General features: G+C 33.2%; 1 protein-coding gene across 1 annotated transcript; it reads left to right on the top strand.

Moving 5' to 3' along the window:
- The first annotated feature begins 4850 nt into the window (after positions 1–4850).
- LOC145587395 (protein-tyrosine-phosphatase IBR5-like) lies at positions 4851–12219 on the top strand. Its single transcript, XM_081644131.1, has 5 exons — positions 4851–5262; positions 7170–7269; positions 10229–10286; positions 10743–10849; positions 11755–12219. Exons 1-5 carry the CDS (start codon positions 5026–5028, stop codon positions 12006–12008), a joined length of 756 nt encoding a protein of 251 aa, XP_081500257.1. The 5' UTR covers positions 4851–5025; the 3' UTR covers positions 12009–12219.
- Positions 12220–12920: the final 701 nt, after the last annotated feature.

The raw sequence follows: 12920 nt of genomic DNA, 5'->3' as shown, positions 1-12920 counted from the left end.
GTCATTTGGAGCTAGAAGTACAACAGAAGCAGCAGTGTAAAAAGGATCGTCGTCAATTGTGTCAATCTTAGAGACAACAGGGACATGAGTCCCACAGATATCAAACTCGAGATGACCATCAAATTGCAGGCCTCCAAACTGAGCAAAAGGGAGTTGTTGATGTGAATCATAGACTTTGGGTCTCTTTTCTGTAGACGAGACCCAAAAGTCGTTGTTATCCTCCTCTTGTGCTTCCTCTTCCTTTCGTACCTGGAAGCACTTGGTCAGCCAAAGTCTCTCATCATAACGAGCCTGTTCGGATGCTGTTGTAATCCATGGAAGAACATACATATTGTCAAAACTGGGCAAAGGAAGAGATCCTAGAGTCATGTCATCCTCGAAGTGTCTCGAATCCCACATCAAATTTGCTTTGTCAGGATCAATTTTCACAATCCCTCTTAGTCTTGCTTTGTTGCAGGCCTTCAATTTTAGTTCCTTAACAGTAGTGTTATCGCTCAACCCTTCGACAATAACTGGTTCCTTGTACAGATTCGGATTCCAAGAACATGGACATACATTTACCTGCAATTCATTCATTTTTCTTTGTTTTGATCAATTTGCTACAACTCCGAGTATCCAAAAACATTATCACTAATTTTGAATGTTAATTTAATGATATGATCGATGATAAACATGCATAATCCTTCCTAACAATTATTAAATCAATAGACATACATTTACCAACAATTCATTCATTTTTCTTTTTTTTTTTTGATCAATTTGCTTAATTATCACTAATAAACATGCATAATCCTTCCTAACAATTCTTAAATCAATAGCCTAAGCATATCTAATATCTCTAGTAAAATATAAATTATTAAGTAATTTAATAGCAATAAGAAAATAAAAAATCAACTCACCTTCATCTTGATTGAGTCGTCCTTGTTCATATCCACGGTCATTTGTTTTTGATCTGATCATAAAATTTACACAGAAAAAGTGAATATCAAACAATTTTAGGCTCATAATTTGATTCGAAAAATACATTCGCAACCAAATCTGATTCGAATTATACATAATTTCAGGGATATTTGATTCAATAATCAAATTAGGCTCATAATTTTCTTTTCTTTTGGATATGAGGGTTTTATAATATTAAAATTTAGAACCAATATTTGAGATTTTAGAACCCTACACTTAATGCATTGACAATTAAATTAGATTGTGAAATTCAAAAACAAACAATATACCTCAGAAGCTGCTTCAATGGGGGGATACAAGAAGGCCTCAATGGAGAACGTTGAGAGAGGTAGGGTTGGAGGTCTTATAGAATGAGGCGCCCTTAATATTTGAAAATCTAAATATGTCAAATTTATTAATTCAATAAAATATATTATAATATTTTGTTGCCTATCATATTAGTAGCTAAAGATTCCAATAAAAAAAACTTTCCAACTCTAACTACTTATTATTCTCGTCAAAACTACAATTAATTAAATTATTTTAGAAAAAATAAGTTCAGATCAGATCAAATCAGAAAAAATAAGTTCAGATTAGATCATCATTTTATGTGCAGTTTTTTATCGCTAAATATTTTTAATTTCGTAATGAAAAAAATTCTGAAAATCACATATTAATAAAATACACATTATTACAAATCTAACAAGACCCCACTTGATATATTTTTTTCGTATAGATTATTGTATATTTAAGGTCAAAGTTTGGTCAAATCTGACATTTAGATCAGATAAGTTCAGATAAGCAAATATAAGGCGAACTAAACAGAGCCTTAATTTAACATTTCATTAGGGAGAGACACCATTATCAAAGCTTTACCGGTATTAACTATCTCTAAACTTGTTTATTAATATAATTAATTTTATTTATTTATCAAGCCCTTAATTAGTTTGTAACTGACTATTAGGCCATGTTCACTTCACCTTTAAAAAAACAATATTTTATAAAAATAATTTTAGTTCAGTAAAAGTAAGTTTAGTTCAGTAAAAATAATTTCAGTTCAGTAAAAATCAGTAAACTTAAAGAATAAATATAATAAAAAAAAATCAGTAAAAATAATTTCAGTTCAGCAAAAATAATTTCGGTTCAGTAAAATTAATTTCAGTTCAGTAAAAATATTTTAAGTTCAGCAAAAATAATTTAAGTTCAGTAAAAATAATTTAAGTTTAGCAAAATTAAGGTGAAGTGAATGAGGCCCTAGTAAAAGTGTTTTTATGTCAATTAAATATGTACTGATATTCTACATTTATTATTAAATTTTCCATTGAAACAAACTTCATAATTACTTTTTATGTGTAAGAAAAGTTTTTTTTTTTTTTTTTTTAAAAAAATAGCTTTGTTATTAACGTGGGATACTTCAATTCTCAAACTCTAATTAAAATCGAGTTGTTGGCTTTCTTAAGGATTGGTAGACTTTAAACATTGCATCTTAATGTTGTGCATGTTGTGTTTAGTACACAGTATCAAACTCGTGAAGAACTCCTTGATGTTGTTAAAAGGTGGTATAAATCAAAGGGATATGCCATCTCAATTATGGACTCTCGAAAGGACTAGACGCAGCGTATATTGAGATAGGCGAATACGAGGTATGTAAGAAACAAAATGATTGATTTTGGTTTCTTTAATTGCAAAATAATTGACATAACCACGAAGCTAATGCTGATATGTCTGGTCATCCTTCTTCTCGTCGTTTTACAAATGAAGAAATTTTAGATATTGATAATATGTGTATATCGGATAGTATTCAACCTCGTCAAATTTAAAATTCTTGGGCTTAAAGCAATAATAGCTGGAAATGTGTATAATATGAAGGCTAAGATTCAGAAACATAAGTTAGATGAACGTTCAATGTTACAAGCCTTGTTTGATGAACTTGGTCAAGAGAGGGAAGAAGATTACATAAGGGCTCTACAAATGTTTGCTAGTATAGCATTAAGGGTTTATCATGTGAGCATCTTGTTATTATCATAGATAGGGTGCTAGCTTTAATGCATGCAATATGTATTGTTTTTTCTAAGGCCACTCATATTTTATGTATGTAGCATACTAAAAAAATGTGGTCTTCAAGTGTAAAAGCTATTTTAAAGAAGTTGAAGATCGAGAAGATTTTATGTTGAATTGAAATACTATTGTATATGCCAAGACAGATGAAGTATTTGGCAATGCTTGGACTTCATTTAAAGAGTTATACATGGACAAGAAGGATGTTATTGATTACATTGGAAGTACAAGGACACCATTGAGTGCTTGGATCGAAAAACATAGTTATGACATGTAAAATTGAAAAGTTACCTACAAGTTTCAACCAGAGACTTTCGACAAGTAAGAGACAAAATCATTCTTGCTATTGATAATGAATTTCAAGAGATCGATAAAGACTATACTTGAAATTGAGAAAATCCGTGTACCTCACAAGTATCACATTCCTTTCTTCAAAAATCTTGTTTCTCATGTTTCGAGTTTTGCAATGAACATGCTCTATGAGCAATATGAAGTGGCTAAATTTGGTAAATCAAAAGCCATTTGTATAGACCATTTTCAATGTACAATGAGACTACCTTGTGTTCATATAATTCAATGCAATTTTAGTTATTTTATTTTATTTTATTTTATTTTTTAAAAATTTATATAAATGTTGGACCATTTTTTAAGTTACTGGAAGTTTTGGTTTATAATCTTTATATCCATATCAATCATCGATTCAACTTTTGATATGTTTTGATTCTCCTTATAGTGATTACTAGAATGCATTAGTGAACAAAAAAATCTATATGAACCCAAAGTAAGGCCCTGTTTACTTCACCTTAGAAAAATATTCAGTAAAAATAATTTCAGTTCAGTAAAAATAAGTTCAGTTCAGTAAAAATAATTTTAATTTAGTCAATTTCAGTAAAAAAATTATTTCAGTTTAGTAAAAATCAGTAAACTTAAAGAAGAAATATAATAGAAAATCAGTAAAAAATAATTTCAGTTCAGCCAAAAAATTTGAGTTTAGTAAAAATAATTTCAGTTTAGCAAAAAAATTTCAATTCAGTAAAAATAATTTCAATTCAGCAAAAATAAGGTGAATTGAACGGGACCTAAGAATACTCAAAAAAAAAAAAAAATTAGGATACTAATATTATAGGCAACAATATATTACAAAGTATTTTATTGGATTAATAAGTTTGAGATATTTAAATTCTCAAAGGTTATGACAACGGGTAGATAATTTGTCTTGAAAGTTTTTTTTTTTTTTTTTTTTGCCTTGGCAATATCATCGCCATATAGTTTAGTACGAGTTTTCCTAGTTTATATCCTATATAAACATAAGAGTGTTAATATCACCCCTGATGTGATGTGGATGAGCTGACCGTAAAAAATTAATGTTCAAATATTATTGCCGTCAAGTCACATCGTTAAACGTTGTACGGAGTGAAATGCCCAAGCTTTTGTCCTCAATTGAAGATACCTAAGCTTTCGTCCACCATTGAAGATGTTCAACCATGTCCACCACCACCATTTTCTGGCATTTTTAATTTTTATTAACCATACACTCTTATATTATTTTACTCTTTTGTCTCCCATCAAAAAAAATACGGAGTATTATTTTACTCTTTTGTCTAAAAAAAAACTACGCACACATCTCAATAGAATACTTAAAAAAACGGAGAAAGTATATACAGAGTAATAACTACGGTGTTTTTTGAAAAATAGGTACGAAACTATGAGACGAATGGAGTATTATTTTTAATAAAATCCTAACTATCCTAACTTAACTATAGAGTGACTCAAAAAAAAAAAAAAAAAATTTACTACAGAGTAAAATACCTCTAGTGAGGATCTTTCCAATAGGAAGACTACAAAAACATCAAACCGAATCTATAAAAAGAAACCCAGTAAATGATCACGCAATCAAACATTCAATTAACACCCTCCTAATTCCTAACCAACAATACAATTTCACAACAACAAAAACAGAGATTCTAATTTTAATTGAAGAAAGTTTAAATCTTTGATTTAGGGTTTTTGCTAAATTAGGTTGATATTATGAGAAAGAGGGAGAGAGAAAACCCATGTTTGATTTGTGGGCATTACCACAAGTATGAAGAAGGTGAAGTTTGTGGGATTTGCGGGCACCGAATGCCGGAAACTTCCGATAAAAGTTCTGTTCAATCGGGTGCTTTTCCTTCTGAGATCTTGCCTGATTTTCTCTTTCTGGGTAGTTATGATAACGCTTCTAGGTCTGAACTTCTTAAGGCTCAAGGAATTTCCAGAATTCTCAATGTAAGTTTTTATTTTTTGGATACCCTTTTGATTAATTTGTCCTTTTTCATTGATTTTTGTTTTTAATTGTATTTGTTTGCTTCTTGATTTGATGGGTAATTTGAATTTAGGGTATTCTTGGTAAATAATTATTTTTGGTTTATTGGGTGTATGATTTAAGTGTTGTTTTATAATGCTCTTGAAAATTCAATGCTAGAAGATAGACCTGTACTTTAGCTTAAAGGTTGGGCCTTTACTCGAATTAGAGGATTGGGGTTTGTATGTAGCACTTTGTAGGGCTCAGTGTTGAGGATGTAATCAATGGTGAAGGCGAAGTTTGACAATTGTTCATATTTTTGGTAGATAGAATGATATATATAATTATGTATTCGAATTGTTGCCGACATTCGTGATGGATGATGTTGCTAAGAGGGACAAAATTTGGATGAAATAGAGACCAAGATTTGGGTACATGTATGGAAATTATTTATCTGTATAGTCGTCTTATTTCACTTCTTTGACCTAATTAATGCTATCTGTGGATTCTTTAGGCTTATTATGTTGCCAAATTGATCCTAATTCACTATTACATGATATACGGTTCAAGTGCTGTTAGGTTCTCATGTCTCAAAGGCTTCATCTTTTTGTTTCAAGGATGCATATGAATTCCTGAGGATGTTATGAGATTTATTGACAATGTAAACAGGGATTGGCTGAATTAGTTGTGATCCAAGGGTACCTTGAAGGTGCCAATATTATTTGTGATGGGAAGGCGATAATTATCTTAGAGGGGGGTAGAGGTAAATAGGTTGATAAAATTAAATGCAGTATACAATTACAATGATTATGCAACTAATGAAGATGGACAGAGACAATAAAACACCTTAATCTATTGAGGCAAATCAATTGGCTACCCTTGTACCTAAGGACCCCTCGTGTGGATTGTAGAAATTTTATGATGGTTGACCCTCGTGCTAATATCTTTTTACCCAAGTAAAGACTTGCTCTTTGGCTGTCTGATAATTTAATCAATAATGGAAGTAATGAAACTAATAGCAAAGACTATTGAAATTGGTGGCATTGTGGCAATATGTAGTTCTCAAATGGATCCTCTACATTTTCCTTAATCTGAAAATAGGTATATTCACTGTTGAATTACTTAAGCTAATTTAACGGAGTGATTAAATAAAGGCTCTTTGATGATTGGCTTGTGTAACTAATCTGTGTGAAAGTTTAAGCTCAAAACTCAAGTGATGCTTAAGTGAACTTCAGCCCAATACCCAAAGGCTTCAGAAACACCTGGCCTGTGAAGGAAAATATTTGGGCCATTGTCTTTCAATTAATAAGCTGTTAATTCTGAGTTCAATACAGTGTTTGAAAAAGCGCGCCTAAGGCGCGCCTAGGCGCTGAGGCGCAAGGCGTTAGAGGGCATGCGCTTTTTATGGTCTAGGCGAGGCGACTTCAATGAGGCGTAGCTAAGGCGCACCAAGGCGCAGCTTGAGGCGCACCTTAGGCGCAAGGTACTCCAAAACGCCTTGGTGCGCCTTGAGCCTTTTTATACATTGGTTCAATAATAAGGAAATATCTTGCAGGCCATAGAAGTTCGTAGTTTTTTCTTATTTATTTTTACAGTGTAGAAAAAACGCTAATGTTCAAATAATGAACTCAAACTTTAAATCTAACATGGAGTAACTTTTTAACATAATTTAATATCCTTTTTTTTTTTTTAATGCTTAGTCAAGCTAATTCAAGATTTATTTTTATTTTTGCTGTGTATCCCTTTTGATCCAAAGTTGTTGTAGATAACCAGGACTTCCATCTCACTCAGAATCTGATCTGACTCTTTTTCTACATACTATTTGTTTGATTCTAATGTTAATTTCAAAGTTGTTGCATTTGGTAATGGGTTTTCTGCTTTGTGGATGTAGACCGTTCCTTCTTGTCAAAATCTCTACAGAAATTCGTTTATTTACCATTCCCTTCAAGATGACAAAAGCTTACAGTTTGATGATGCTATCCAATTTTTAGGTGAGTATACATCGTATCGGCTATTTGTTGTTCCTTTAGTAATTTTATGGACTATCCTGTTTAATACATGCTTTAGTATGACATGAAGTGTTCATGGCCATTTTTGCTGTTTGCCTTTGTTTAAATTGAGAGGATTGAATGTTGTTCTATAACATAAACCAAAAACATGTCAGAGAACTGCTAACCTCGGTAGTTTTAACATATATTTTGAATGTTTCAAAGAATAACTGACTGAAAAATAGTCAAACTTCATCGCTTTAATTTTTTTTCCTCCTTTTTATTATTTTTTTATTATTTTTAATTCTAACTTTTTTTGTCAGCTAAATTGAATCACCCCAGTGGGAAAGCTCCTGACCTATAAGGCCCTAGTCATGGAAAAAAAACTCGGCCGTTCCGTTGTATAACGGCCGCTTTGTAACGGGTTTTAGAGTTGCCGATCCGAAAAAGGCCGTTATATAACGCCGAATTGAAATTCACACCCAAATCGCCGAGTTGGCCGTTACGTAACGGTAGAACGCCGTTCTGTAACCGTTACATTCGCGAGTAATCGTTTTGGGCATACTGAGATGCTTGGAATAACCTTCATCTCTGTGAACCAGTGCGCCATGGCTATGGAGAAGTCAGAATTTTTTTTTTGACGGGAGGTTGAAGAAGAAAGGAAGTACAAAAAGAAACTGAAAGTAAAAAAAGTCACATGATGCTTTACAGCTGTCTCCCTTTTCCCCCTTTTATTGGTTCTTTTTTTAAATCCTTTTTATTGTAACATTTGTGTCCCATCACTTTTTTACCCCTTTTACTTATCCTTTGTGGTAAGTTACTGACTTACTTATTAAGTAGTCATCTTTACCCTTTTTCTTTTTTTAAAAAAAACCCAAATCAGTAAGAAATCAAAACCAAATTAATAAGTGCTTCAAAAAAATAAATTAATAAGTGTAATTGTCATAGCTTTAGCATAATATGGTATATTTAATTAGGCAACAAGTAAACAAGCTAAAATTCTACTTATGTGTTTTTTTTTAAAAAAATTCACGCCGCGAAATCCGCGATCCGTTCTATTTAACCGTTACAAGCCGTTTCCGCGACAACGCGACCGTTACCGCAAACGCGACCGCGACCGAGTTTTTTTTCCATGGCCCTAGTATTAATTTCTTCGGATGCTACAAGTTTTTAAGAATTTTGGAGGCAATTGGTAGTTCCCATGCTTATTACTAGCTTGTTATTTTGTTTAAGCATCAAATACTTAGGTTTCAACTTTGTAAAATGTTTTCAGGAGATTCTTTGATGGTCTTTGATCTTAGAAGAATTATCTGTGATTTTTAGAGGTCATAACATGGCAAATTTGGATATTCACATTTAAAGTATGTGGAAAGGGTCAGTAAGAATGTCTATGCCTTTAAAAATAAGAGTGAGATTGGTTATTTACCCAATTGGAAGTGTTAAGGATATGGATTTTTATAAAATAGCTAAGAGATTAAAAATTACCAATTGGGTGCTTCATTTTTTTCATTTCGACTAGTATCTTACTTAGAACTTTTAAATGGCAAATCAGTTGCAGTGTTAGATTGATGTGGTTGAAAGATCTCTGAGATTATTTGGAGGTTGAAAGATCCTTATGAAGCTGTTTCTTAAGGGTAGCTGTGAAGGAAAAGATTCCTGCAGAAGATGAACTCAAAGAAAGAGTTTTCTATATTTTTGTGTTTTCGTTGTGGCACTTAAGTGAGGTTCCAACTGGCCTAGCTAAAGATGTTTAAGTTGCTGTGAAAGTGTGAAGAGGAGTCAGGGTGATTTTATTTCTCAAGGAATTTGGAATCTAGTGCTTTTGACTACTTGATCGCTTGTGTAAATGAGAGGAATTAGGCCAAGCATTTATATATTATTAATTTAAGGTCTTATGTAGTTGGCGTTAAGTACCTTAGCGGCAAGGCTGGCTGCATCCACCTTTCTTTAAATTTTCTGTGAGGATCAAGCTTGATTCCATGGATTGAGTGCGCTAGTTATTGTCTATACTTTTTTTTTTTTTTTGCTTAAGAAATTTAATCGACTTCGGGACATGATTTTTTTTAAACCCTAGATGGCTGTCAATAGTGGGTTTGCACCCCTATGGCGACCTTTCAAATAATAATAATTCAGCAAAAAAGTGTGCCAAAAAGTGGATGGTTATAATAAGAACCGGAGTGTAGTAAAGTGGATGGTGTAAGAAAATGGCGGATAAAATAAGAGAGTGGAAAGGTGTAAACATTGTGGGTAAGAGGGGGGTAAGGGGGTTTGCCAAAAATGAAATAAATGAAAGTGTTAAGAACTTTTAGAAATTGACCATAATTGAAATTTGGAAAGTGTTAAGATCATTTAGATAAGGAGGTTATTTTAAAAAGTGTTCTTACTTCTTAAGCATGTTCATGTGCCATGTGAGCGCTCTTAATTTAGGAGTCTTTCATTTCATGTGTTAAAAAATATGAATTGTTCTCACCGATGGAAAGTTATTTTATAAGCAATTTCCATGTTTTCTTCGGGACTTTAACTAGTGAAAGTGATTACACGTTACTGGAGACTGGTGAATATTTGGCTTCTACCCTAAATTATGTATCTTCTCAGGGTGTTAACGTGTGACAAGTGTTTGCTTATTGACTTGTTTCTTTTCTTATTGTGATTCTAGTAAATTTCTCCCGACATGTCCATTCGGCCTTCTCCCAACACCTCCTTTTGCTGTACTAGATACTCCTTAGTTGAGGAGACACTAATTCTTAGTAGTTTTTTCTTCTTAGGATTGATTTGGAGCATATCTTTTGAATGATGAGTTTAGATGGCCTTTTACATCTGCTGATTATGAAGCATGATATACTATGTTGCTCACATATGAATGTCTCTTTTTAATTTCCAGTTTTTTTCCTTCTTCTATAAATAATGTATACTCTTATTTAATTGCATGATATGAAAACTAATTATTCTGTTTGTCTGGCAGAACAATGTGAAAGGGAGAAGGGTCGTGTTCTTGTACATTGCATGACGGGAAAGAGTAGGTGGGTTCTCAGAATTAACAGTATTGTATAATGATTGTATTAACCCTGTTTGCCTATGCCAGCCACACTGCACTAGAAATTGTCAATAAGAACATTTGATGAATAAGGACAATAAGATTTATGCAAATTGTGGTAACTTGTTTCTGTCATCAGTTCAGTCTTTCAGTTCCTCTGTACCTGGAGCTGATATCCAAATAAAATTTTAGAGGCTGATGAGGTGTCAATCCTCAATTTTATGCTAATCAGTTAACTTTGTAGCATGCCAATGGCTTCTATTTGTATTCTAGGCTGATTCACCATAAGTCCATAACTGAAAAATCTTGGACGTTCTCACCCCTATTGGTTCTGAATAAACGCAACCCCTTTATTTCCCCACTTCATTACACGTGCTATGCACATATTTGCGTCCCTAATTTTTTATTCGGATACTAGATTGTGAAGTTTCTCATATTGCAGGTCACCCGCTGTAGTTATTGCTTACTTGATGAAATGCAAAGGCTGGAGGCTTGCACAGAGTTACCAATGGGTGAAAGAGCGGAGGTCATCTGTTGAGCTTACTGAAGGTTAGTGCGTATCCTGGTGCATTGTTTTGCTATTTTCTATTGTCAGTATTATATTTTTGAACTTGAAAAGGAGGGAGCCCCAGTTAATCTCAGAGATTAACATTTCAGTTTATCTCCTTTCACAACTTTATCCATTAATTTATGTGCCAATTAATTATTTCACTTTTATCATTTAAAAAAAATAAAAGAAAATGATTAGGTTGTGAGAGGAGATATATTCACAGATTTATCTCAGAGAGACTTGAATTTACCCCTTGAAAAGCGTATGAGCTACTTATTTATTAGTTCATTTTAGCTTCCTGTGGCCTCCCAGTCTCCCACACTATGACTGCGAAATAATCACTTTTGGTTCATGTAGCCGACCCACTTACGGGATTAACTGATTAAGGCTTTGATTGATTGATTGTGGCTTCCCACACTTCAATTTAATTTTATAATATGTTGCACTGGACCGCTGAAAGCAAGTTCTATATAAATGTGGAATAAAGAATTCATTGCCAATGAGTTTTTAGTCTGCAACTCAGTATGCGTTTTTAATCAGAAAACCATCTAACATTTGCACTCATTTCTTAAATTTTAATTTTCTTTTCTTTTTTTTTTCGGGATGATTGTAATTATGAGGCAGTCTGGTTTTGCGTACATTACATATATATGCATGGTAGTTTAATGCTTTGTGGAGATAATATTCCTAATATGGTTGACCTGCCATAATAATTTGGTTAAGGTGATGATTAATTTATTGTAGATTCAGGCTGGGTTGGGTCGGTCTATTACTTATTGGGTCGGGTTGGGTCTAAATCAGGTCATATAATTTCTGTTACTATTCAGGTATGGATCAGTGCTTGGTCTATAGGAGATAAGCTGGTCTTTACAATACTGACATCTTTTCTTAATTATTTATTTAGCTATTTCGCAGCAATTGCAAGAGTACGAGCATAAGGTCTTTGGGTCTAATGAGAATACAGTTCCAGCCGAGTCTTTCAGCTTTGGGTTTGCAAAGAATGATGCAGTTCCTATACCAGCTTTCAACACAGGAACTGGTTCCTCTATCTTTGACCGTCCTTTAGAAGTTCCTACTCAACAATTTGCCTTTGGAGCTGGTCAGGGTATGAATCAAGCCAATCCCAGTGTCAGTGATGTTTCAATGGGTGGTCCTTGATACCAGAGCTAGATTTACCTTCTAGAACTTTGTTTTTTGTGATACAAAAGCTTCATTCAGACATCAAATACATTTTGATGTGTTACATTTGCTACCCTTTTTTTTGTTGGCATTGTTTGATGTCGAAACCTCCTGGTGTAAAGCTTGTGGTTGGTTCACTGATGCCCTAATACTATATAGATATTACCAATGTCCGAAAAGGTTATTTTCATTCCCTTAACATTGTGGTGCTTGTATATTTAACATTTGTATGATAGTACATCCAATTAGTACAAGTAATATTATCCAAAATAGGTGCTGATCCCCCATTCTTCGGGACTAGAGGAGATGAACATGGGCATTGAGCCATTGAGTTCCAAATGATCAGTAATTCAATATGGATACTATCATTTAGTATATGCAAGCTCACTCAACATAAACTATTGAGGAATTGAGGTTTTTCTTTTGGCCCAAAAGACGGTCCATGATTGTACCGACTACCGACTTTACTAGCTAACAATATTCTGCCTTTGGCCCTTACCTAATGTGATTTAACACACTTTGTATTGCTGATAAAGTGATATGAGATGCATTCTCTTGTTTACCCAAATCCGTAGTAATCAATGTACAACATCATGATAAAATGTTCACCTAAACCATAGCAGACACCAAGTCTTCTACTGATCCAACACCGACATCGGTAGCTCTTTTTGAGCTTGATGGTGTACAAATATCAACCTAATATTCAATGCTCTCGGTTTCATGTGTGAAAGCATTAAGCTTCTATTCAGAAAACCCGCATCTTTTGGAATAAAAGACGATATACTTGTTAGAAAACTCATTGCAAGTTTCATCATCTGAGGTCCAAATTACCGTGAAAGATTTAATGCAAATTAACTCTTTTACTATACTACTAAGAAAAAAGGTAAAGAA

The sequence above is a fragment of the Chenopodium album genome, chromosome 17, assembly GCF_948465745.1.
Source record: "Chenopodium album chromosome 17, dcCheAlbu1.1, whole genome shotgun sequence".
NCBI classification, from domain to species: Eukaryota; Viridiplantae; Streptophyta; class Magnoliopsida; order Caryophyllales; family Amaranthaceae; genus Chenopodium; species Chenopodium album.
The sequence above is the reverse complement of the archived record's forward strand: the minus strand, read 5'-3'. Positions and strand labels throughout refer to the sequence as shown.